The sequence below is a fragment of the Cheilinus undulatus genome, linkage group 23, assembly GCF_018320785.1.
Source record: "Cheilinus undulatus linkage group 23, ASM1832078v1, whole genome shotgun sequence".
In the NCBI taxonomy this organism is placed as follows: Eukaryota; Metazoa; Chordata; class Actinopteri; order Labriformes; family Labridae; genus Cheilinus; species Cheilinus undulatus.
The window spans coordinates 16,544,384-16,571,911 of NC_054887.1; the positions used below are offsets into that span (position 1 = coordinate 16,544,384).

The 27,528-nt window shown below is 39.6% G+C and overlaps 1 protein-coding gene across 3 annotated transcripts in view; it reads right to left on the reverse strand.

Annotated features, from left to right (window-relative positions):
- Nucleotides 1-52: 52 nt before the first annotated feature.
- Nucleotides 53-27,528, reverse strand: part of cacna2d4a (calcium channel, voltage-dependent, alpha 2/delta subunit 4a) — a 149,631-nt gene continuing 122,155 nt past the window's right edge. For 2 of the 3 annotated variants that reach the window (XM_041780811.1, XM_041780809.1), the window contains 13 exons: nucleotides 20,495-20,556; nucleotides 11,492-11,506; nucleotides 10,808-10,852; nucleotides 9,175-9,237; nucleotides 6,927-6,997; nucleotides 6,094-6,169; nucleotides 5,944-5,996; nucleotides 5,347-5,402; nucleotides 4,865-4,882; nucleotides 4,475-4,595; nucleotides 2,919-3,034; nucleotides 2,359-2,441; nucleotides 53-1,150 (listed from right to left, as the gene is read on the reverse strand). In XM_041780811.1, coding sequence (XP_041636745.1) covers nucleotides 1,058-1,150; nucleotides 2,359-2,441; nucleotides 2,919-3,034; nucleotides 4,475-4,595; nucleotides 4,865-4,882; nucleotides 5,347-5,402; nucleotides 5,944-5,996; nucleotides 6,094-6,169; nucleotides 6,927-6,997; nucleotides 9,175-9,237; nucleotides 10,808-10,852; nucleotides 11,492-11,506; nucleotides 20,495-20,556 — 872 coding nt within the window. In that variant the 3' untranslated portion in view covers nucleotides 53-1,057. The remainder of the gene's footprint in view (nucleotides 1,151-2,358; nucleotides 2,442-2,918; nucleotides 3,035-4,474; nucleotides 4,596-4,864; nucleotides 4,883-5,346; nucleotides 5,403-5,943; nucleotides 5,997-6,093; nucleotides 6,170-6,926; nucleotides 6,998-9,174; nucleotides 9,238-10,807; nucleotides 10,853-11,491; nucleotides 11,507-20,494; nucleotides 20,557-27,528) is intronic. The other variant, XM_041780810.1, reaches the window with a different exon arrangement.

Genomic DNA, 27,528 nt, shown 5'->3' on the forward strand with positions numbered 1-27,528 from the left:
TAATTTTGGTGTCAAAGTAAAAGGATAGAAAAAACAAAAAACTCCAGAAATGTTACGGCAATGCCTTAAAAAAGTTTTTATTCGAGAAACGTCCAGTTTGGTACAACAGCATCTTTTGTTGGGCATACATTTTGTGCTAGATTTGCATTCAAACCATGTAAGTAAGTGTCCATTATTGTGTCGTCCATGCTGATTGTGGGTCACTGTTTCCACAGCAAAGTCAAATAGACAAACGTAAATACACACAATATACAAACACAGAGAAAGACACAGCCGATAAAGACAGAAAGGCAGACATTTTTCAAAAGATATGTTACAGAAACAAACATATTTGGGATTGAATCCAAGTAAAAAGTCAAAAAATAAAACCCTTATACAAACCCTCATTTTGATATTTTGATGTATACTTCATTTTTATATCTATATGCTATTTTTATAGCTCCATTGTGACTGCTTGCTTGGCACCAAGCCATTACCCTTTGAGATTTGCAGTGACGCTTTTGCAACAGACCAATAAAACATCAGTCATCGTAACAACTCTGATGTGACTCAGATTCATATATTTCTGTAGCCCTTCACTCCCATCTCTCATTCAGTGTTTAAAGAAGCATCTGTAGAAGCATTCAGCATGTGCATGCTTGCAGCTGCATATATAATATGCGTGAGTTTCTGCAAAGTTCACTTTATTGTCAAATGAAAAAACAACAGTGGGGCATGTCTGCCCCACTGGACTCATAATTCCCTTTTCTGATACACGCCAAAGCAACCATCTGCATCTCTTGAGTCCTTTTTCATTTTAAGATGCAAAGTGGTGTATGAGAATGTAACTCAAGGAAAAGTATCCATGGCAACAACTGCCCATTGACTTGCTTCATTGCAGTTAAAAAACCACAATAAAAGTCAGACACTGGAGACTTGGTTTGCGGTTGTTATTAGTAAAAATGTGCAGGATTAGGTATGCTTTTTAGAAAAAGAATCCACTTGAGGTGTCCAGTGTCCAAACATGTATTTATCATCCAAACGTCCTCCTTTACATGAGCGAGGGAGAAACAGAGTATCACGAGATGAATTTTGAGAAGGAGAGACAAATGAGGAAGAGCGAAGCAGAGAGGGATATAACAGAAGCTCCTCCACAATCATTGGCGTTTTCCTGTGGGGGGAAACAAAGAGAGTGATTTCCCTGAAGATTCAACATCAGTTCAGTTCAATAAAGTGACTGATACAAACTGTGATTTTTAATTTTTAGATATTACTATGTGGTGCACAGAACAACTGCAGTAAGAAAATGAGATGAAGTGAGGGTATAAACTTTTCATGCATGTTTAAAGTTGTGAATATAATTACCACTAGGGCTGCAAGCAGCAATGAAGGTCCCCCACACCCCAGTGCATATCGGGTGTGTGACAGAGACCATGTAGATGCCCCAGAATGCGCATTAAATTCAAAATATTAAACTTTATATGATGTAGCACTCCCCATCAACAGTAGCTGGCATTATTACAAAGGAAGATGTTGATATGTAGAAGTGATAAGGGCAGGACCAATATTTATTGAGTGAAATACAAAGAAAATGGAATGCTTAACGTAAGAGGTGCTACTGGTGTCTTACAGTAAGTGGCACTAAAGCAAAACTATGAATTGAACCTTTACATGTGTAGTGGGCCAGACCTTGATCATAAATGTGAAATTTTAAGCAAGTCAGAAGTTTCATATCAGAATTATGAAAACTTCCTGGCAAATTGCGAGATGTCGAAATGCTCACCATCGGCAGGGACAAGACATGTGAGTGTTGTGGACACATATTGAGGTTTTTATTTCAAAATCTGAGTTTAATATATTCAAATCAGTAATAGGAATGAAGAAATGTCCGATTTTGTCACTTCCTGTTGCCAGTAGTGGTGCAACATGTAGAAGGGACAGACCTTGATGATACATGTGAAATTTTCAGCAAATCAGAAGTTTCATATCAGAATAAGGGCAACTTCCTGTCAAACTGGCAAGATATGGAAATGCTCACCTTGCAGTACCAAGACATGTCAGTTTTGTGGACAAATATTAAGATTTTTCTATCAAAATCTGAGTTTAATATATTCAAATCAGTAATAGGAATGAAGAAATGACCCAGCTGTGTCACTTCCTGTTGCCAATCAGTGGAGCTTCAGCCAAATGATCAAATTAACCTCTGACTGTGTGGAGGGGCTGACATTGATCATATGAGAAATATTAAGTAAATCAGGTGTTTCATATGGGAGTTATGGCAACTTCCTGTGAAATTGGCAGTTGGGCTCTAGTTATATCACAGAGTGCATTTGCACAGGTTGTGAGATTGTTTATTAAGCAAACCAATGAAGGACTGACATGTGGGTGGTAGGCGTGGCAGGACTCAGGGCGTCTCCGGATCTTCTGGGACCTCATCCTTTCACACTTTACAGAGGCATTATGTACAGAGAAGTCAAGGAGAAACAACGGGAGGAGGACAGGTGAAAATTTCTGATATATTAAACCAAAGGATTTGCCCTGAAAATCCAATATTTTACGTAGTGGGCACACAGAGATCCTCTAAATTTGAAAAGGGTAGGCAAGGGTTGGCTGCAAGGGGAACAACTTAATCAAAACACAATTAAAGTGTCCTTGCTGCAATATCAGCAAAAAATAGCAAGCGACTTTGCAGATACTGTACAGGGACTGCAGTACAAAGAGAATTAATTTAGTAGAGTGCTACCAGGCACGGCAATATAACCTTCCTTGCCAAATCTTACAGCCTGAATCTGCACAGCAGCTCTTAGTATTAATATCTCAGAGAATTTCAGAATAAATCATACAGTAATTAAGCAAAATAAGCCCTTCATTAATAATCTCATTATGGGTGTTGAGGTGGGATATCTTCTCATAATGAACTAGCACATCGCAAAGGATATATTTGACTTCCCTTGGCTGCAGAGTGATGGGTGGGTACTGCCTGGTGCAGTCGCAGTCAGCCTGCACCACTAACATCAACAGGTTGCTCTCTGGTATCTGGTTCACTACAAACATCCTGAAAAAACAACAAAAAAGGCAAAAATGGGAAAATTAGCACACTGATGAAGAAAAATGCTAATGCCATGACATGAATGTCATAATGCATGACAGTAAGAACTTTTACACTTGGGGGTATTTTAATCTGTGAAAAAGAATAATAGTAGGAAGACCACCTCTCTGAACACAATGCTGTTACCAGTGGGGTATTCCAACGATTCATTTTAGGACCACTACTTTTTAATTTGTACATGGGATATGGCTTTTAAAAAAACGATACATTTTTAAAAATGTGAACATTTTTCAATGTCTTTCTCCTTCTGCATCAACACACCACTGCATTCAGGGCTTCCACTGATCAAAGCATGTCTTGATGAAGAATGAAACCATTTTTCACAATTGTGCTCTCTTCTTTCAGACTTTTTCCTCGCATGTTTTCTAGATCCTGTTTGTAACAGTGTTGATTCACCTTTGACCCCTCTGGAACCCGCTCCTCCAAAATGATAACCTTAATTCACTGACTGCTGTTTTGGCTCAGAATCGTATAAGAAGATCTAAGTTTCATCACATGGTAATCACTCGTTCTCCCAAGATGTCTCCACAAATGTGCTTGTAGTTTTCCTTTTGCTCAGAAGTCAGAAGTTTTGGGACAACTTTGGCACACACTTTTGTCATGTTCAAATTTTCATGCAAATTTTGCTGAACTGTCTCTTTATCAGTGGAGACCATTTATGCTCCCATTCATCCTCTCTGCTTATGGGCATATGCTCCATCCGCTGAGCTACACCAGCACCCAACTGGTATGATTTTTATCATTTTTCCCCTTACATATTGTTATTTCATTGAATTCCTTGTCACACATGGCATGTTTGCATGCACTTTAAACAATTTATTATGGCTAAAAGATACAATTTGATTGAAAAACTGATTTATACAATTCAAAATAATATTTGTATCAATTACTTTTCAGATTGACTGCTGTATTTTTTTCTTCTTGCAGAGGTTTACAAAATGAACTTTGAAATTATGATTCTGTTATACCACCTTTGGCCTCAAGAGAGCACTCACACTCAACCTATGATGCCAAACCTGCTGGAATAATACAATAACCACTGACCAAAAGCCTTCCTCTCTCTGTCATTATCTGTTTCAAACTCATTAGCACATATGCTGAGATGCATCCTTGTCTTTTTCCCTCCTGATTTTTACTTTGAGTTCCATTTTAAAACAATATTTCCTTCCCTACCTCGACTCTTATAATAGTCACTCTGTATAATCCTGTTCATTCTGATCTAATTCTGCTCCTCATTTCCCCCCTCCTCATACTCTGTAAAAAACACACCCTGCTCTTAGTATGCAAAGCAAAGCAAAGCCATAGAAAATGGATTTTGTAAGGACAATTTAATATGACTGGTTGAGGGCTTAGAGAGCACTGCAGTGCAGATTTGGGTGTGCTTACTTTTGGCAGCGTCCACACTTAATAATGCTGTTGGTCTCTTTGACTGACGGCTCGTAGACGAAGCTGGGGTACTCTGTGTCACACGGCTGCAGGAAGTCCCCTCTTTTCTTATGAGCTGAGGCTAAAAGAGAAAGAGACACGGGTCACCGTGGGAGTCTGGGAGGAGAAATGCAGCATTTTAGTGATGAGTGACAGGGAGCGTCGATGACAGGAGGATGCTGGCTTCTATTTTAATGCTCTGTCCTTTAGTCATAATGGCTTTTTCTACCATGACTGCAGCTGCCTCAGCTTGTTTTCAACCCAAAACAAAACTGAATTCAGAGTGTGTATAGCTAAAGTGATTGAGCAGAAAAACATTTAAAGTTTTATATTTAGAGTCTGGGTACTCACAGGCACTAGGTGGCTTTGCTGGTGATGATGGTACGGAGTAAGAGGAGGAGTTGATGATTGACAGGCGGAGTAATGAGGTGGGTGAATGTGTGATCGATGGGGAAGCAGAAGCAGATGAGAGGTGAGGGGATCAGAGGACACAATGTCGTTACTCTATAATGACCTGTATGCTGGTAATCGATACTTCACACACCTCACAGTAAACACTGAAACATGTTCATGGGAGCTTGAAGTGAAGTGATGGGAATGAAATGAGTGAGAGAATGGCTGATGGAGAGTCTGCACATCCTATGACATTATTTATGTTAAAATCAAACATGTTTTATGATTGTTTAAGCATCTCTCTGAACACGATTGAGATCTACTTTGAAGTTTTTAAAGTATTTGAATGATATTTAAGACTTACACATATAAGGGGAGATTTGTCAAAGGCAGACAAAGTTTGACCTTAACTATCTCCACTTTTCTGTCAAGCAGCTCACCTTCAGCAAAGTGCTCCGTGTGCCAGAAGCCGCAGATATTGAACTCCAGCAGAAACCTTGTGGAGAAGACGAGAGGAGGAGGAAAGAGTGGACAGAGAGAGAGAAAGGCAATGAATCAGGGGACAATCATAACAGACCTCAGCAGATTGCAGGCAGATTGCACACAGCTTTGAAAAACTGGGCCAGGGCCCAAAGTTGTGTCATGGGAATATTAAAACAGGTCCTTAAGTTATTCAGCAGTAATTGATAGGTTTGGTAGCTGGTTTTCTTAACAGGGTAACTAGCCTGTTAGTCTTCTTTAAGCAGCTTGGAGTGACTTTAATCTTAACGAGTCAACACAGTAATAATTCCATGATAAATAAGGAGAGGTATCTCAGCTAATGTGGGGAATATTTGCATTCATCTTGTAGACTGCATGGCTAGTTGCTTGATTTAATACACCTGTGGCAACCAGTCTGATTGATACACCTGAATTTAAGAATTAACAGCTGTGACCAAATACTTTTGTCCATATAATGTATATCATAGCTTTTTATTTTTAACAATCCCCTTCTTATTCAAAACACTGACATTCTGGTTGTCCCTAGCAACACTTACAGCAGGAAGTTGGAGAGGAACCACTTGAAGGCTGCAGCCAAACCATAGAAAGGCTGAGGAGAAAGATATAAATATATATATAGATTATAGATACTGCAGAAATGAGTGGAGCATGATGGTTATAAAACTGCATATAGAGAGAATACATACACTGAGGAGTGGACGAGCACTACTGACAGAGTGGGAGCTCATCTTACACATGGCCTGGTAGTCAAACAAAGACACTCTGAGGAAAAACAGACACAAGAATACAAAATAAGGGCCTTCAGGTGGCATAGACCCCTTTAAGACTGAAACAAACAGAGCTATAAAGCTGAAACATCATTTACTTTAAATATAAGAAAAAGACCCTGGAAAGAAAATCATCTTAGTGCTGCAGTTTCCATTTAAAGACAACTTTTTCTTCTGTTGATTTTTCACACCGTGCCTATTTGGTCCATATGCAGTGAGTTGCACAACAGCAAACACCAATTTGCCAGATGCATCAACATGCAGGGCGCGGAAACATATACGCACACAGCCCCTGAAGTTAATGCATGCTCAAACCCCCCGTTATGTAATATCCTGTGACAAATGAAGCATGACGAAATCTTTTAGCTGTTTAAAAATAGCACATCACTCATGAGATTTCAAACATAAAAGACGGGCTAAAAGTAAGAGGGAGGGGGAAAAAATGCTAAGAAGCTCAAACGGGGAGAAAAAGGGAAAAGAAGGAAGCAGAAATACAAAGATGGCTGCATAAGGTACCCTCAGCACGTAGAGAGATCAAAACAGCAACAAAAACAAAGCATCTGAGTCTCTTTAATGACAGTAAAGCACATCCTTCAGGCTAGGAGTCTCAAATGCATACTAATGCATGGTTCGGATTGAAAAAGAACATTTACAACTCAACCTGCTGGGTGAGACAGAGCCCAACAGCAGAATCAAACTTGGTAGCAGTGATTTAAACACAGCAGACATCAGAGTGCATCAGAAGACATTACCTTTTAAACATGCCCATTCTTATCAGAGTAGTCATCACTGATCCGTCAACCTCTCCGAAGAACCTCCCAGCCTATCAGGGAAGAAAAAGGGCAAAATCAAACATGTGAAATGATGTGTAGCGCTGAGCATGTTAACAGTGACAGAGGATATTGACTTCCTTCAGATGTGTTCTTCCTTTTCCCTCTCACCTCACTTTGAACCGTGTGATCAATTATTCATCCAACTGTGTTATGGTCTGTGTTGGTTTAGGAGCAGTCTTTCTAATCACATGTGCTGCTTTCACATGACCTCATGTCAATTCATATCTGTACACTGAAATAGGAATTAAAGGCAGTAAATCCACATCTTATGCCCTGAAACTGAACTGGTTTAAAATGAAGAACCAATGTCAATAGATTGTAGTGTCACTTCACAATGCTGTCTCGATTCATGGACTGCTCATTCAGCCAAAAACAGGCCAATAACCTTTCTGCTCCCATTGTGGCTGAAAATTGCCAGGTTTGTCTGCTTGTTTATGTCTGTGTAAAGTCAGATGTCCTCAAAGGACACAAAAGAAAATATGTATTTTTCTTTCATGACTGTGAATTGCAAGAAAATAAAGATTTATTTACGTGCCGTGCAAAGCTTTTAATGTATTGCATGCAACCACACACTCATCGATCACTTTATTAGGTACACCTGTTCAACTGCTTATTAATCAATAAAAGAAAACATACAGTATGAACTTTTCCTTTCTTAATAAAGCAAGCAAATAAAATTAAAAACAATGATTTATTGCAAATTTAGATTTATTTCTACCACTTCCTTCTTGATTTATTAAAAATGAAAACATAAAAAGAACATAAAACTCATAGTTTTGATTCATTGACTTAAAGTACTACAGAAGCCCTAAGAGGACATATATATTTATGTATTTTCTTTACTCTGTTAACCCACAGGAAGAGCCTTTTCTAATTTACTTTTCTTTCTGAAATCTCAGCTTATTTATCTTTTTATCTTGGAATAATAATGCTGGTTTTTCTATGATTTTGAGTAATTTGGTCATTTTATGAAAAATTAAAGAATGTAACTAGTTATCACATTAAATCCGGGTAAAATTAGATATATAAATATATGTCCTTTTTGGATTTTAGTAGAATAAAATGCACTGTAGCCTTTTCCAGTTTTTTAAGCTCAATAACTTCAGTGTTCAATTTTTTTTCCATGTGAATCTTTCACAGTTCTTGTAATTCTTTTGTTATACAGTGCTTAACAAATTTATTAGACCACCACCCAAAGTAAGGTTTATGCCACAGCTGCCCTAAATTAACAGCATTGGTAATTACCAAAATCATTTTTTTCATGTTTCTGCAATGGTTAATACACCAATATGTAGAAGCTCTTAAACCCAAATGATATTTTTAATGCTAAAATATAATTATTGTTATCCATGAATTTTTAAATTTACTGATTTACAAAATAACTGAAAAAATAGTAAAGCACATTATTATTTCTTGATTAATATGTCAAATTATAGTTATTGACTTGCATTCCTGAACAGAAAAATGAGTTTTAGTGGTTGAATGTTATGCTTGATTCATTTCTGACTTCTCAGAGAAGCCCAGTGAGCCGGCTCAAATTTGGGTATGAAAAGGTGAATTCAGTTTGAAATTCCTCATTCCCGTTCAAAATGGTAAAATGCGGAGAGCTCACTGAAAATGAAAGAGTCTGCATTAAAGCACTTCATGATGCTGGATGGTCTCTGAGACAAATATGACAGGCAGTCTAATAAATTTGTTAAGCACTGTACATGAGAAAAAACCCATCTTAAGATCACACTTTCATTGATAACTACCATGGGAAAAGGGTGTAGTTTAAAAACCTGACTCCAAGTTGTCACTGCTGTTGGGTTATGTAAAAAAAAATGAAAGCATTTTAAAATACAACTAAAGTTTGGGACGAGCCATTGGAGTAATTTAGACAATCAAAGAAAACAGAAAATGTTAAAAAAAAAAATCAGTGATTTTTATATATATATTTTTTTATCCATGTCAGAAATGGGACATCTGCATTACTGGTTGACAGCATTTCACTGAATGACAGATGTGATTATGCCAAATACAAATGTACCTTTAAATAATACAGCTGTTGGAAAGCTTTGATCGGTACTGAAGGTGTGCTCTTTTCATGTTAGGCCACATACTAAAAGGCCTGAAAGCTCACTGATAATCAGGTCTAAAACTAGGAGGTGTTTGTGCATGCACTCACATCATTGCGCTGTTTGGAAATTAGGACAAAGCCATTATTGTCAATCACGTAGCACTCGAGTTCCTGAGACAGGAGAGAGACAGAAACAGCGACAGCAATTACAAACAATGGGAGGGATCTGTGTCAAACACCACAGAAAAACATAACAGTGAGGATGATCATTACAACTCAAAATCTACCAAAATGAAGCCTCTATGAGGCAGTTTCTTACATTGAACATCTTTGTTCCACTAAACCATAATCATCAGCAATAAAAGTTTTAAATCCATTTTAACAAGGATGTGAATTTGATAAATGATTATCAAAGAGCCTGACTTTTAGTAAATTCTGTTTTCATTATCAGCATTTGCTTAACACTAATTAATTTATATTGTCTTGGGGGGAAAACTATTCTATGAATGATGTTAACACTTGTAGGAGTTGGTGCAACAATAAACACATACACCCTACCTGTCTATGTGAGAGAGAGGACAGATCTTACTCTGCTCTTACAGTGCCTATAAAAAGTACTCACTCCCTGGGATGTTTTACCCTTTCATTGATTTTATAAATCAATCATGCTCAATATAATTTGACTTTTCTGAAAAAAAAAAAAACAAAAAAAAAAACTGTTTAGTGATATAAAATATGTAAGGTAAAATAAGTGACTGCCACCTTTGGCTGCTTTGGGCTTTGACTCAGCCACTCCAGAACGTTCACTTTGTTGTCTTTAAAACATTTCTGTGTTGCTTTTGCTGTATGTTTTGGGTCATTGTCTTGCTGAAAAATAAATCTTCTCTCAAGCTGTAGTTCTTTTGCAGACTGAATAAGATTGTCCTATAGTTTGCTGCATTAATTTTACTCTCTACCTTTGCAAGCCTTCCAAGGCCAGCTGTTGAGAAGCATCCCACAGCATGATGCTGCCAACATATGCTTCACAGTGGAGATGGTATGTTTGTGATGATGTGCAGTGTTTTCCAAACATAGAGTCTTGTCTGATAGCCAAAAAGCACCATTTTGGCATCACCAGACCAAAGAAATTTCTTCTGCTTGACCATGGAGTCTCCTACATGCCTTTTGGTGAACTCTAGTCAAGATTTAAAGAGTTTTCTTTAACAGCAGCTTTCTCTGTGACACTCTCCCATAAAGCTTTGACTGGTGAAAAACCTGGGCAACAGTTGTATGCAGAATCTCTCCATCTCAGCTGCTGAAGCTTGAATCTCCTTCAGATGAGTCGTTGGTGTCTTGGTGGCCTCTCTCACTAGTCTCCTTCTTGGTCAAACAGTTTGTGAGGACAGCCTGATCTAGGCAAATTTACATATGTGCCATATTCCTTCCATTTCTTCATGGTGGATTTAACTGAACTCCACCTTGGATTTTTTGTATCCATCCCCTTACTTAAACTTTTCAATAACAATTTCTCTGAGTGGCTTGGAGTGTTCTTTTGTCTTCATTATGTAATGGTAGCCAGGAATACTGATTCACCAGTGACTGGACCTTCCAGACACAGCTGTCTTTACACTACAATCACTTGGGACATATTTCCTGCATCACTTTGAAGAAATCTGTTTTCAGTTTGACATTAAAGAGGTTTTTGTCAAAGTTTTAAAAGAGCTAACAGGTGTAAAAAGGCTCGGGTGGATCATATACTCACATAGCTGTCACAGCGTAAAGGACAAGCCCAGTCCACATCAGAGCACTGCAAGAAAGACAGAAAGTCAGAGCAAATAGAAAGTTTCTTTGCCTTAGAGTAGACTTAGTTTTAGAATAAGAGCCAGGGTTGTTGCCAAGTATATATAAAGAATTGGTCTTTATGTTTAGGTGCAAAACGTGAACATGGAAGGAGAAAAAACTGGACAGCTGGTGAACAACAGTACTCCCACTCTTATAGAATATGCATAAACAGGCATGTATAAAAATAAAAGCATGTACTAGAAAATATACAACCGGTGCAACAGAAAGCTGAAGAGTTGTTCAAAACTGTGGTGGGTGCCAATATCCTAGAGTTTAGAGGAAAAACTCAAGCCATAAAAAGAGGTGAAAGTATATTTTTCTGTTGAGTGAGAAGGTGTTATGCTCAAACATGTCCGTGTTAGCAAGTGCTGGTGTTTGTGAAAAGACATGTCAGTGTGGGTGTGAAGGTGGTAATTTCTGTGTGCCATATCATCTACCTGCGAGTAGCTCCTGAGAGCCTTGTTTGCAAGCTTGCACTTGTAATCACATGTCAGTGATTGTGTGATCAGGGCTGTGAAACCAACTTAGTGCTCAGCATGTGGTAAGGATGTTGAATTTTACTCTGAGAAAAAAAGGAAGTAATTGGAAAGTTATTCATACTTACATCTGTGTCATTTGGCTGAGAAGACGAAGACGGAGGAACAAAGGGAGATAAGAAGAGAATAAAGAGGAGAGAGAACATTACTTCAGTTAATGATGTGTAGGTCAATCCACTGAATGGAGCGTCTCACTCCATTGCTGTTAGATTGCAGATGATAAGTCATACATCTTCTCATGTTTCACAACAGGGCAAAAGACGGCAAATATTTGCAGATTTTTAAACAACATGCTGATTTTAATTTCTTAACATCAGTAGTTGGAGGTGGACATTTAGTTTCTGTTTTCTAACAGGAAGGCTCTTTTGTCTAAATATCACTACTTTCTCCATTATTTCATCCTATGTGTGTGCTGTATGGTTCGATGTCTATGGACAAAATGTCTTGGAATCACGGTCGAGCTATATAGAGCGTGTCCAAGTGTGAATAAGATGATCTATCATCCTTTTCGATCCTATTACACAAAAGTGTCAGTCTTTCTCTCCGCTTCCCATCACTGCCCCCTGAAATAAACTACAATCCAGAGAGTGGTCAGAGAGAGATGATGAACTTCTCCCACTGTGTGTTCGTAAATAGCAGGCCTCCATGTGGGGCAAGATCTGTTGGAAAAATGTTCATATCATCATATCATCATTTAAGATTATCTGTATATAATGTAACATCACACCAACAGGAACTGTAATGACACTGTATTTAAATATATGCACTTTGATATGGAGTTGGACCCTTTTGCTGCTAAAACAGCTTCCACTCTTCTTGGAAGGCTTTACATAAGATTTTGGAGTATTTTTGTGGGAATTTCTTTCAGTTCATTCAGTAGAGCATTTATGAGTCCAGGCACTGATGTTGGGCGAAAAGGCCTGGCTTGCAATCTCCATTCCAGTTCATCCCAAAGGTGCTCGATGGGGTTGAGGTCAGCACTCTATGTGGGCCAGTCAAGTTCTTCACACCAAACTCATCAAATCATGTCTTGATTGTCTTTTCTTTGTGCACTGAGGCACAAAACAAAAATAAATGTAATAAAGAGTGCATAAAGAGTGATAAAAAGGGGCTAATAAACAGAATAAATGGGTTAACAGAGGCAAAATGGCAGAAATAGTGATGGAACAAGTTAAAAAAAAGTGGCAAAATGGCCTGAATGCAACAGAATGGGTAAAAAAGGGCAAAATTTGGTTAAAAGAGGCCTACTGAGTATATATCGTAAAAATGGCAGAAAAAGTGGTGAAAAGTTGAAATAATAGGTTAAAAAGTGGCAAAAATGGGTTACCAGAGGCAAAAATGGGTCAAAGTAGCAAAACAGCAGAAAAAGTGGTGAAAAGCAGTTGAAGAGGGCCAAAGTAGGCAGAAAGTTGTCAGAATCAGTTAACATGGGATGCAGATGGCCAAGTGGTTTAAGGTGCACCCCATGTACGCGGGTGGCCCGGGTTCAAATCTGGCTTGTGGCCCTTTCCCGCATGTCTCTCCCCAGCTCTCTCAGCCCTGTTTCTGATTCTATCCACTGTCCTCTCTATCAGTAAAGGCAAAGAAAAGCAGAAAAATAAATCTTAAAAAACCTGTTAAGACAAGCAAAAACGGGTCAAAATTGGCAAAAATGGCCAAAAAAGTGGTGAGAAGCAGTTAAAAAGTAGCAAAAATATGTAAATAGAGGCTAATTGGGCATAAAGTGTGCAAAATTGAATCAGAATCAGCATTAACAGAGGCAAAAATGGATCAAAAGCGGCAAAAATGGCAGAGAAAGTGGCGAATAGCGGTTGAAAAGTGGCAAAAATGTGTAAAAAGGAGCAAAATGGGTAAAAAGTGTGCAAAATTGATAAAAAGTGGGCAATAAAAGTGGCAAAAATGGCACAAAAAGTGGCGAAGAGGGTTTAAAATTGGCAAAAATAGGTAGAGAGTATGAAAAATTGGTTTACAGAGGCAAAAAAGGGTCAAAAGTGGCAAAATGGTCAAAAAAGTGGTGCGAAGCAGAAAAAAGTAGCAAAAAAAATGTCAATAGCGGCTAATTGTGCAAAAATGTCAAACCAAACTCATCAAACCGTGTCTTTATAGTCCTTGCCTTGTGAACTGGGTCACAGTCATGTGGGAATAGAAAGGAACTTCTCCAAACTGTTGCCACAAAGTTGGAAGCATAGGGTCTCGGTATGCTGCAACTTTAATTTTTTCAACTAAAACTCGACCAAAAATGTTTATCAGTTATCTTTTTTCCATGAAGACTAGACCAAGGCTAGCTAAAAATAGATATTTGATGACTAAATCTCGGACAAAAGCAGGTTTAATTCAGTCAAAGAGACTAAAACAAGACTAAATGCAATTGACCATGCAAAAAGTTTTGTCTGACATTAAGCATCCGTGATATGAGAGAGAACAAGCTGTTAGGTAGGGTACAGCTGTAGCTCTTCAGTCTTTCAGCTGTAGAAAGCAGGGGTCCCATGACTGTGGAATATCCAGCAGGGATGAATTTTCTCGAACCATCTTATTGCAAAGGTGGCATCATCACAGTACCAAGGCTTAAATGGGTTCATTGAATCACACATTTAAAGCTTGTTTAAAAAGTCAAGGTTCACATGTCTCGTCTGGTGGTATCATGAGAAGTAAAAAAGATGTGTGAGCATCAATTAGCACTTCCTGAACCTCAGTCATTTTCTCACCATAGCTGAAGATCCTGCTGTTTGCTCACGCTGCACACCACAGTATCATAAACTTCCAAAAAGAAGAAGTTCTATTTCTAAAGATTATAAAGCCATAAATAATGGTATTTTAAAGTTACAGACGTATCAATTTCTGCTTGTTGTTGATGCATATTTTCATCTCACATCTCCAGAGTTAAGCAACAACAACACTGGAACAGGATGTAAGTAACCAACAGGAATTCCAGATAAAGGCAGAGCAGCTGAGTCTTGTCAGTGAGATGAAGAGCATGCCAAGATGCGAATGGCAAAAAATCTATCATCTTTTAATTCTCATTACTATCACCTCGCAGCCTCTCGATGCATCTGCACTCTCTGGCAGACGAATAATAGCAGCAATGGAGTGTGAGAGACATATGGCTGCTCACACAGCCGGATTCACACTGTTTATTTTAATGTGACACGTTTGTATTCAATCACAGGTTTGCAGATTTAACCGAGGTGGTAACAAGATGTGTCGGTGGAGGGAGGCGATGAAGTATTCACAGTGTTTCTTTTTTTTTAATTCTTTCATATTTAAACACCACGGAAGCAGACACATTGGGACAGTAAGAGCAGAGTGTGCTGTACAGTGATGTCAGAACATTTTCCTAATAACATCCTGACTGATGCCTATTAGATGGCAGCTCCTGCTTTTTCCCTCCCCTCACTTATTCATAATTCATCTTCTAATAACGTCTTATTCTGAGGCAGTTGTCCTTAAACTGTCGCTGTAGGGTCTGGGCTTTCCCTCACTTATGTAACTCTTCCCAGGGGTCCATGGAGACTCTGAGCAGAATCCCATAAAATGATGTTTTCTCCTAAGATGAAGTGTGTTATGTATTTATGAATGTATTAAGTAAATTATAAGGTAGCTACTCTTTAAAGGAGAAACAGAGCAATGAGATAATCCTTCAAATGCTGTTATAAATTGTGTCTCTTGTCTACCAAGTTCAGTGGCTGTACTTGTGTTTAAAGCCCCTGGAAAAACTCCTTCCTGTTTCATGGCGAACATGGCCATGGCCAAAGTTTTAGACATAGCTTTATGGCTTTTAAAACCATGCTTATGGATGCATATGAACAAAAATGAGTGGGATAAGACAAAGAGTATTGAAATTACTGGTAATATTGAAGCAGCAACTTCCTGTTGACAGCAGCAGGCGCTGTGGCTTACACTAAAAAAATTCAAACCCTTGGATGTGGCTAATTTTTCCTCTTTTTTTTCCTACTTTATTTCAACATCTGCAAAATATTTTTGCATCAACTCATATTTGGATCCCAATTTACCACCTGAGCACCATGGATATACAGCCCCAATTCTGAAAAAGTTAGTGCGCCGTGTAAAATGTAAATGAAAACAGAATGCAAAACTCATAAACCTATATTTTATTCAGAGTAGAACATAAAAACCATAACAGATATTGAAACTGGGACATTTTTCAATTTCATGAAAAATATGAGCTCATTTTGAATTTGAAGGCAGCAACACATCTCCAAAAAGTAGGGATGGTGCAACAAAGGCTGGAAAAGTAATGAAAAAGAACTGGAGGTGCATATTGCAACTTATTAGGTTAAATGCCAACAGGTCAGTAACATATTTGAGTATGAAAGGGGCATTTTAGTGAGGCAGAGCCTCTCAGAAGTAAAGATGGGCAGAGGTTCACTAATCTGTCAAAAACTGCATCCAAAAATTGTAGAACAATTTCAGAAAAATGTTCCTCGATTTAAAATTGCAAAGTCTTTGAATATCCCACCATCTTCAGCATATAATACATAGAAGATTTAGAATCTGGGGAAATCACTTCTCTGAAGTGACAAGGCTGAAGGTCAGAATTGGTTGCTCGTGATCTTTAAGCCCTCAGGTGGCACTGCTTTAAAAACAGGCATGATTCTGTACTTAAAATCACTGCATTGGCTCAGGGACACTTCCAGAAATCAGTCTGCCAACATAGTTAACTGTGCCGTCAACAAACGTGATTAAAGCTGTATCATGCAAAAAAGGAGTCATGTGTGAACACGATCCAGAAATGCCACTGTTTTCCTCGGTGCCTAAGCTCATTTATAATGGACTGAGGCAAAATGGAAAACTGTTCTGTGGTCAGATGAATGCAAATTTAAAATTATTTTTGGAAACCACTGTCCATGAACCAAGTGGCTTGTTATGAGTGCACAGTTCAAAAGCCTGCATGTCTGATGGTATGGACAACATCTCTTCCAGGGAAGGCCTTACATATAAGACAATGCTAAACCACATATCCGTCACAACAGCATGGCTTCACTGTAGAAGAGTCTGGGTGCTTAACTGGTCCGCCTGCAGCCTGATAAAATGAAAGAAGTCCCAGGACTGTTGAGCAGCTAGAATCCTACATCAGACAAGAATGAGACAACATTCCTCTCCCAAGACTCCAGAAACTAACCATTTCCTAGACGTTTATGGACAGTTGCTTAAAGAAGATGCTACACAATGGTGGCCTTGTCCCTTCTTTTTTGAGATGTGTTACTGCCATCAAAACAAGATGAGTTAATATTTTTCAAGAAATGGTAAAAAGTCTCAGTTTCAACATCTGACGTGCTGTTTATGTTCTACTGGGAATAAATATGGGTTATGAGATTTGCAAATCATTGCATTGTTATTATTTCCGTTTAAGACTTTTCAAAATTGGGGTTGCTGTTTTAACATGGAAGAAAATCCAAAGATTTAAATTAGTCAGAGAAAATGTACTCTTTAAAAGGTGAAGTTTTTTGCGGCGGCTGCATTACTGGTTACAATACTTTCTTCCAACTACATCAATTTCATTTAGGATTTACAGTAAGTACAGAATCTTCCAGCCTGCCCCGAGACAGCTTAAAAATAGACCACAGACAGGATTTCACGCACATACACATGAATGCACACATGTGAGTGCAAGAGCACACAAACAGTATAAAATAAAGATGCCTGACAGTGAATACATGACAGGAGGATAGCATGATTATGTAAGATATCTGGGGGGAAGAGTGAGGGGGAAAAGGATGAGAAGGAAAGCATGGAGGGGAGAGAATTAAGAGAAATTGAGGCTTGAGGATAGGATTGGTAGAGGAGTCCCTGGTAAATGACAGAGACTTTCATTAACAATCTGCTGAATAACAAGGCTGCAGTTAATGAAGCTAATGAGCTCTTAGTTGATGGCTATGGACATAAAAACACACTTGTGCACAGATGGTCATGCATATGGTTCCTCTTAATATGATACACATCAATATAAATAGAAGCATGTACAGTTTTCTTGTCTTTACACCTTCATAAATACACATTCCTCCCAGCGCACACACAGACACACAATTCAGAGCCTCACCGTGCTACCAATTCATCACTTAATGGCTAGCCAGCAGCCCTAATGCTCTTTTAACTGCTGTCATTTATAGTCATGGGAGCAAAGGAGAGGACCAAACACTTGCTACAGCAAAGGTGTTACGCTAAATTAAGCCGCTTTCTCCAAGTAAATGTTTTCTCGAAGGTGTGGGAGAATTCAGAGGATACTATGCTCCTACACTTGGAGTAGTGAATTATCTGTGTAAGGCACAAATTATTGGCTGAAAAGGACACTAATCTTTTAAAATAATGGATCAGGGTACAGCTCTCTGTAATGGTGGGTGCAGTCTTATGGAAAACTCGATGTTAAGCTTAGAATTAAAGTGTAAATACTGTAATTATAAACTAATGGAGCAGAAAAAGAAGCTATAACCCCTGACTCCTTGTCACCCAGGAATAAAGGTTTCAGAACAGATAGGTGGATTAACCCTTGAAGTGCACAATATATGTACTCTCAACAGCTATTTAACTGAATGCAAACTATTTAGCAGCAACCTAGTTTTCAGTGTTGAAATGCCACACTGACATCCAGTACTGTGCAGAACTTTTAGGTATGTTTGGGCCAAAAATGAAGGTTGAAATGAGGCGTAGATGTGGCAAGTAAGCCGCATGAGGGCATCATGGGGTAGGAAGGAGGATTTACACAACCCTTGTGGTGCTCTGGATGTCCTTGCATAAACCAGGGACATGAGAAATAATCTGTTGGAAAAATGACAAAAGTCCACTACTTCAGGGCAGAGTAAGGAGTGGATGTGGCAAATAAGCATGGCCTAGAGTGGGTAGTGGGATTGCCATGAGCCCCTGGTATTACTGTGGATGCTCCAAGGGCCTAACCTGACATGCCAGATGGATTTGTTTCACACATCCATCTGGTAAACTGCTCAAAGACAGTGTTTGGGAAAGGGTAGAGACTTTTAAAAAAAACTCAGTGATTGGATGAACATTCTGTCTGTCACATCTTCACAGGCCAATCAGAGCAACAAAACACATGGCGTAGCCGCTACCAAGGAGTTAACTCCATACAGAACTGCATAACGCAAACCATGGCGACTGTAGACAGTCAGTACATGACTTTTGTTGTTTTTGAAAAGAAAAAGACTCATTGTTGTTCTTTGTTCTTCTTTTAACGAAGAAATGTCATCAACTTCTAATAAAACTGGCGCTTTAACAGCATCCACGCTAATGTCTTCCGCCACAGCTGCACCGGCCTCTTGCTGCTGCTTGCTTCCGTCACAACTCTGCCCCGCCCGAAAGCACTGCCTCACATTGCTGATTGGTCCTGTCACTTTCTAACCGGGCCCAAACTGTTCAGACAGGAACTTTGCAGGATGGATTCGCCAGTGGGAAACACAGAGACGGGTGTATCCATCTGCTTTGCAAGGTTACCAAGGGCCCGAACCACCAGTAGTCTACTACCAGGGGGGACAAGGCCCAGACCAAAGAGATGCCATCGAGCTTGACCTTGGTTGACAACTCCCCTGACCCCCTAAGTATGCTTTGCAACAACAATTGAAATGTCCCTTAGGAGCCTCCTATTTCTCTTGATCTTGCAGAGATGTTTCTACATCTTGACTTAGCCCACCTATGCTAATTTAAGTTGAGTGGACATGATTTGGAAAGGCACACACCTTTCTGTAGAAGGCCTCACAGTTGACAATGCTTATCAGAGAAAAAACCATGCCTTGAGGTCAAAGGAACTACCTGCAGAGCTCAGAGACAGAGCTTGTTGCAAGGCACAGATCTGAGGGGTACTACATAACAATTTCTGCTGCACTCAAGGTTCCCAAGAGGACAGTGGCCTCCATAATTCTCAAATGGCAGAAGTTTGGCACAACCAGGACTCTTCCAAGATCTGGTCCCAAGGCAAACTCAGCCATCAGGGAGGAAGGGCCTTAGTAAGAGAGGTGACCAAGAACCCGATGGTCACTCTGACTGAGCTCCAGAGATCCTGTGTAGAGATGGGACAAATTTCCAGAAGGACAACCATCACTGTGCCCTCCACTGATCTGGGATTTATGGCAGAGTGGCTAGACGGAAGCTTATCAGTGCAAAACACACAAAAGCCCACTTGGAGTTTGCAAAAAGGCACCTGAAGGACTCTCAGACAGTGAGAAACAAGATTCTCTGGTCAGATTAAACCAAGATTGAACTGTTTGGTCACAATTCTGAATTTTATGCCAAGAGGACTGGCCAAATACAATCCCAACAGTGGGGCATGGTGGTAGCAGCATCATGTTGTGGGGGTAATTTTCCGATGCCAGTACTGGGAGACTGGTAAGGGTTGAGGGAAAGCTGAATGAGCAAAACACAGAGATATTTGCTTAGGCTTTGGAACAACGGCAAGAGCCCTGGCTTGAACCATATTGAACATCTCTGGAAAAACCTGAAAATGGCTGTTGACTGACAGTCCCCTGCCAATAATGGGTCATCCCCTTATAAAGAAGAGAAAATCAAGGTTTGATCAGGAAGAGAACCTCTAACAATAGTTTGAAGCAGTGAGAGTAAGTCATCGTTCTTCAGTAAACGCATAACAGCATGATTATGTTGTTTGTATTCCATAAACATTGCTTAATGCAACCATAAATTTTGCCATATTCCTCATTAGCACCAGCACAGCGCTACAATAAATCTGTTTTATAAAGGACATTAAAAATACATACAAATGAGAACAAATCTAGCATGAAAAACTGAAGCAATAACACAATAATTACAAGGTTTATTCCCAAATCGTGCACAGAGGAACCTGGCGTTCATCATAACTTTTTATTATTCCATCACTGTTCAGAGAGCAGGAAGTTGTGAACAGCTGGCAGCTTAGCTGGAGGCCAGCTTGGGGTTATATTTATCGTTGTTATCATTTGTCAGTGACATATTTATCCTTTAGATAGTCAAATCCAAATAAAGCCAGAGTGAAAGACACCCTGGGTGAACATCTGTGCTGGTACTTGTAAAAAGAACCATTAAAGTGGAGAACACTTGATCTTGTGTGTACTTACCTGTGCTGCAATGGCCCACAATCTGGACTCTATCAAATCCAAGGTCATCTGAACACCAATGGCTGCAGAGGGAACAAGACAGAAAAGGATGGAGAGTGGAGTTAAGCAGAGTGTAATAAACCTTAACATTTAAAAAAGAGGGGAGAAGAATCGATTCGTTGGAGGAGAGGAAAGAGCTGAGCTGAATAAAGAAGAGGAAAAAGAGGAGGGTAAAAGAGGAATAGTGATTAAAATGGTCTGGTTTGGTTCAGTATTAATCAGTATGAATGGACCTCCAGTCGCCTCAGTAACCAAACATAAATGGAAACAAGAGGTTAGGGTTGGATGGGTGTGCCTGGTACCCAAATAGAAGGGTGCCAAACAAGTAGGATGCTGCATACCAGTTATTTAGGCACCCAAATTCAGAGAGATGAAATGAAAAAAAAAAGGCAAGTCAAACTGAGCTGGACTGTTGGGTGGAAATGCAGCTTTGGAGATAAAGCACAGTGCAAATTGTAGTCAAGTCCTGCTTGGCTGATGAGAGCAAGGCTTTGAATTCCAAAGCTTCACTTAAGGCTGATTCCAAAGCTTTTATGTTGATAAGATGTGCATCCTGTGAATATGTTAGATTTTTATATCTGTGCATTTTTATTATGCTGCATCCTTTTCTTTGCCATCTAAATGTCAAGGTTTTCCATGAAACTCTTAAAGTACTGAAGGAACTCTGCACAACTTAAACATTCAGAACACACTTAAGAATACTTCAGAAGTCTATGAGGTTCTGCTGGAACAATTTCAGACAACTGCAGTTGGAACTGGCTGATGCATCAGTCAGTCTTTTCATCACATACATTTTAATGTTACCTTTATGTGAAGAAGCCATTGCCCCTGAAAATCTATTGACCAAGAGAAGGCTGTTGAGTTTTATATAATGAGGGAGAAAAGCTGTTAAAAGTGGCCTTCCTGGCTCATGCTGCATCCATGAAACAAAAACAGGGATTTTTATTCAGTTGATTCAAGATGTGAAACTTCCATATAGTCTAATCTCAACTTATACAAGGCAAAATATTTCAAGTTTATTTTGTCTGGTGTCTCTCGTCTTTCCTTTGACATTTCCCCAGAGATTCTCTACAGGGTTCAGGTCAGACCAGTTCAATCAAACACAGTAACAGCATGGTCAGTAAACCACTTTCCGGTAGTTATGGCTTCACTGTGGGCAGGTGCAAAATCCTGCTAGAAAAGGAAATCAGTATCTCTAAAGCCTCTCAGCAGATGGAAGCACGAAATGCTCTAAAATCTCCTGGTAGATGGCTGACAATGTTGACTCTGGACTTGATAAAACACAGTGGACCAACAGCAGCAGATGATATGGCACCAAAAACCATCACTGAAACCTGAAACCACTGGACTTCAAGCACCTTGGATTCTGCGCCTCTCTGATCTTCCTCCAGACTCTGTGACCTTGCTTTCCACTTATTTTCATCTAAGAACAGGATTTTGGACCACTGAGCAAAAGTCCAGTTCTTTTTCTTCTTAGCTTGTGTGGGAAACTTTTGACAACATCTGTGACTCAGGATTGGCCATTGCATAGAACCCATTGCTTGGACTCGTCTATGTGTGGTGACTCTTGATCCACTGACTCCAGCCGCTTCCATTTAATGTAAAGCTCCCCTAAGGTCTTGAATCTGCTTTGCTTAAGCACCTTTTCTCACCATGCTTTTCCATTCCAGTCAACTTTTCATGGATATGCTTTGATACTGCCTCTGAGAACAGCCTGCCCTTCAGCACTGACCTTATGTGGCTTACCTCCCTCATGGAGGAGGACAATGATTGTCTTCCAGACATTTGTTGAGTCAGCAGTCTTCCCCCTGATTGTGGTTGTGTGTACTAAACCAGCATGGGAGAATGAAGGCTCAGGAAACCTTTGCAAACTGGACTTTCCTGCAGTATTCTGATATTTTGAGATAGTGGATTTTTGTAGACTTTAATAATCAAGATTAAAACATGTATTACCTAGTGGCGTTCGCCACTTCAGGGGTTGACTTTCCTGGCTTTCATGGTCTGGCTTACAAAACTTTCATGAGTGGGTATTGTCTTGTTATGGAGTTGGTTGACAGTTGCTGCTAGTTCAGCCAGACAGCTGAGGACAATCCATCGCCATCCACTTGGAGGCATAAGACTGGCAATGCTGTGAGTATTTTATGCAATTTTAGAGATATTAGACATTATATTGATAAGTCTTCCATTTCCTGGAAGACTAACATGGACGGGCCAGTTGAGCTAAACCATTCTGAACATCTTTTGAGACCCCGTTCATTGGGCTGTTCAGGGGTCCAGCCATTTCTCTGGTCAGGCCTTGTAATAATACAGCTTGACATTAACCGCTCTGGTTGTCACAGCTGTGATAATTCCTCAGCTAAAGTAACGATGTCTTTAAAAGTAACGACTGCAGCAGCACTAGTTCACTCTAAATGGCGAGGGATGGTTATATCTCAGCGTTTTAGAGGAGGGAACATTAATGAGCTGATTAACATCCAAGACAGAGACTATAACTCACACTAAACTCTCCGGCTAGAGGAGCAGAGGAGGACCTGCTGTACAGATCAGCACTGCCTTCAGAACTTTACTTAAATCCCTGAACAGTAACTAGCCCTCCGAGGCTCAGAACTCATGTGTGAATGGACTATTCTTAGACGGCGAGTGTCTGTGCCGGCATATGTGTGCGTCCAGCCTCTGCAGCGCTCAGCCGCAAACATTAAAGCTGAAAATGAGCCTACGTTGGTGCATGTTTCACACACACACACACACACACACAAATGGTAGCAGGGTGATTGCTTGTGTCAGCTTACGGCTGAACGTCCATCAGCATTTTAGTCAGCACCGTAATGCAGAAAAGGAGGCCGTAATTGCGTAAGTTGTCATTGTGCACATACCATATACACCCACACTTACACAACGAATACACACAACTGCGAGGGGAGATGTGACACTTCATGTTAGCATCAAAGACTCAGCGTTTTTCTCCCAGCATGCTTTGTGCAGCCACACAGGGAAAGCCTCCATGCTGCTCACAATACACAGAATACATATACATAAAAAGGCCTGCATGCACACCCACTATCCCTCACACAGCCTCACATAAACACCGTCATGTTCTGTGGTAAATATACACAACAGGATCATATGTCAATGGAGTCAAATAAGGTTTTATTATAAGACAGACTGGTTTATTGGCTGGCCATTTAAAGGCCTGGCTGCTGGAGGAAGAGGAGGGGTCTGGAGTTGGGTTTATGGATATTTTGGGTTATCCGCAGTTTGAAGCTCTAATTAATTTAAGTGTCTTTAAGATTATTTCTGCTCTGATTCAGCTAAAACATAGCGCTCTCATTAGGTATGGCAGAATAAACGGCCCATAGCTATGTTTATCATAAGACAGTGACCTCTAGTGGCCAGAGTATTTATGACGTAGGTAAAGGAGGTGATGTAGCATAAGGCCTTGAATCCACCAATGTGTTGTTGTTTGTGCTGGCAAGACTTAGTTTAGCTACAAACACAAGGCAGCTCAGCTTTTCTAGCACTCAGCATTTGGACCATAAAAATTCCACCGTCAGCTGTTTCTTGACCCTTGGCTTCCAGCGCACTGGGATGAAAATTTTACCATGACACTGGTCATGGGTCACCTTGCTGATCTAATGTTAATATTAAATGTTTATTATGTGGATTTTTTTCTTATAAATATTCCCATTATCGCTATTACCATGCACTACCATTGTTGTGTGTGAGATAATTTACATCTCACGACCTCACGACCACGGTTAAATAAAATTTCTTTGCCGGTGTGAAATTTTATATTGACCCACTGCATGCCTGAGAAATCGTTTAATTGCTGTCAGCTAAAGTTGCTGGTGCTTTGTAAACATGTTTGTATATGGGTCTGACTCTGCATAGTCAGCAACACAAGGCAGGTGGACCATGTGGTGCTTTGTTAAAGCTCCACAGAAAAGTGTGCGCACTAAAACTTTAATGCTCCACTTATTATGCTGTTGACCTAACACTGCACTGCACAAACACTCCGGGGTGCAGAGACGCTGAGCCATTATGCAGTTATTTGGGGAAAAACTGCAAATTGCAAATTGGCTTGTTGCATTAAGCATCAGAGGATGAGGGTGGTAACAGCATGGCATAAATACAGTAAAAATGAGCCTACTGTCTATGAGAGCTGATAGAAGTGAGCTGCAGGTTTTATGGCATACAAACTTTCCAGAGATCAGGACACAATTCCTCCTCTGTATGACTTTGAAATAAATCATATATCTATTAGGTTGGAAAATATTACTTTTACATTGCTATTACTAAGCCATAACCATGAGTTAAATCAGTCAGGTTCTCAGCAGTTTTTTATCCACATGTGGCACAGTTTTGCATGACAAGAATGTGGGATATTTAACATGGATTGTCAGAATCAGTGCGGAGTGTGGGTGGGATTTGACACACCTGTTGCAGGTGCGGGTGGGGACATGCTGCAGTAATGTAAAAAAAGAGAGTCCCACCCAGGGCTCTGATTTATATCATTCTAATCAGCTGTTAAAAGTCTACAAAAACAGGCAAAAAAACTAAAAAATCTTTTTTGTACTTTCTTGAGTACACTGTAGTAGACACTGAAATCAGTACCTCTTTTTAACAAATGTGATGGATGCCTAATCAAATCAGGACCCCCAGAGTAGGATTCAAATCATAAGATACTGAAACATTCACACCCCTAAACAAAATTTGAACATAACTTGTAAGTGGAAAGCTAAAAGTACCCCATGAGTATGCTTAATGGTCAGTGCGATTTCACCATCCATAGCTCTCCGCTCAAAGTTCCACGTCTCTCTTAATTATGCTTAAAAACCCCCCAGGGGATGAATAATGCATGTGTGAGGGCAGGAATAAACTATGAGCTGTATGTAGTCATGTGTAGTCATCAGTTGGATATTATGAGTAAAAGGCTTATTAGGGTGTGTGTTTGGTTTGGTTTGGGTGTGAGTGCAACTGATTGTGTTGAATCTCTTGCAAATCAGTAGTAATGCTGATTTCTGGCTGTAATATTTCTGTCATATACACAGAAATATTGTGATTACAGCTGATTGGGGAGTTCTTTATCTCTTCATGCAGCTCAAAGCACAAGGACAGCTGTGCAGGAAATGTACCAAGAGTTAAAATCTACAGAGAATAATGGGAAGTTAATTTTGTCCATGTACAATCCTCCACTGAAAACCTCTTATTTTTGCCACAATATGGTGCTTTTTCATTTGATGATCTGCGTGTGAATTTTCCAAGTATTCAAACACCCTCTCCCACACATCTCTACTCCTCAACAGTGCGAGTGACCTTGAAGTTGTCTCCCTCTGCTATAATCTCAGATGAAGTGTTAAGAGGCCATTATGGAGGACGGCAGTAATCTGCCTTCTTTCCCTCTTGGAGTTGGAGGCCAGATCTAATTAAAACCATCACACTGATCTGTGCGTGTGCATATGTGCTGTAATTGAAGCCTTTCCCCCATAATCTGTCTGCAGAATCGAGCTGCATTTCCTGATATGTGTGTTTAGATTGTGTATGACACAATATGCATGACCTTGTAAGTTTGGAGCGTAAGTGCGTCCGTGAGTTTGGGTGTATGCGCTTGTGCAAAAGCGTATCTTCAACACTCACAGACTGAGTCGCAATTAGCGCGAGCTGCCAATCACTGCGGAGTGTGCTTTCAGCAGGAAATGAATTAATGAGGAAATAAATAAAAAATTTAGGCTACCAGGAGCTGCAGTTAATTGGTTATTACACTAAAGAGAGAGAGGGATGAGAGATGGAGGGGTGAGAGCTGTGAACGGTGGGAAGAAAGGATGTGTTAGGAGGAAAATAGGGACTGGAACAAGAGTGAAAAACAACACGCATAAATAGAAAGACACCGAGTCAAAAGGAAACAAAGGCTTAATTATATATTTGCATAAACACAACTAAAACAGCTTTTGGACACTGCATAATTGTAACTTAGCTATACTTAGCTACTTAACTATAACTTAGTGAAAGCAACTTAAGTTGTGATCACTGTGTTTGCAATTTTATACCATAATTAGTCAAAAGTGTCATAATAAAGGAGACAAATAGCAGAAATTAAGAGGTCAGTGCCAAAGTCCTGCATATTTGCACTATGTGATTTATGTATGCTAAGTAAACAAAGGTAACAAGGGCTTTTACTCCATAAAGAAACCCTGAATAGTTAAGGGCCAGAATTAATTTTTGACTGTCAGTATCTGGGAAATTTGTTACAAAGCGGCCCATAAAAGTAATATATGGTGAGTAATATAATGGTATTAACGGTATTCATTTTTTGAAGGGGGGGGGTTAACATAATAGTGACGTCTTACCAAAAAATCTGGCCTGTTTGTCTTTCATTTTTGTTGCCAGAAAAAAAGGAAATAAAAAGAAAAGACAAAAAAAAAAAAAAAAGAAAAGAAAAAAAATCCCTGGAGCATCTGCACTGTTTCTGTTTCTCTCCTCTGATTGGCCTGTTGTCAGCACAGACTGTATAAAGTAGATGAAACCTGAGTGACAACAACCATTTAGTGAATGAAGCTATATTTGAAGCTAATTCACTGTGACAACTATGGGGAAAATGCTGACTCAACGTGCAAAAGGGCTACGCGTACATGGGCGGCCAGGTTCAAGTCCAGCCTGCGACTCTTTTCCTGCATATCTCCTCCTCACTCTGTCATCCCTGTGTTCCCAGTGACTCTATCCACTGTTGTCCTCTCAAGAAATAAAGTCATAAAAAGCACAAAAATGTATCTTCAAACAGAAAAAAGAAAATGCTGACTCATTCTGACTTTAGATCTGAAAACTGAGAAACCCTATCTATTCATAACTTGTGTCCTTCTTAGAACCAAATAAGACAAGTTTAAGAAAAAAAAAATCACTCCCCATACAGTGTGTACCCATAAAGACATGAACTATTACATCCAAAATGGATTTTTGAATCAGCCTGTAAACATGTTTATTTCTGCTGTAAAAACTACCCT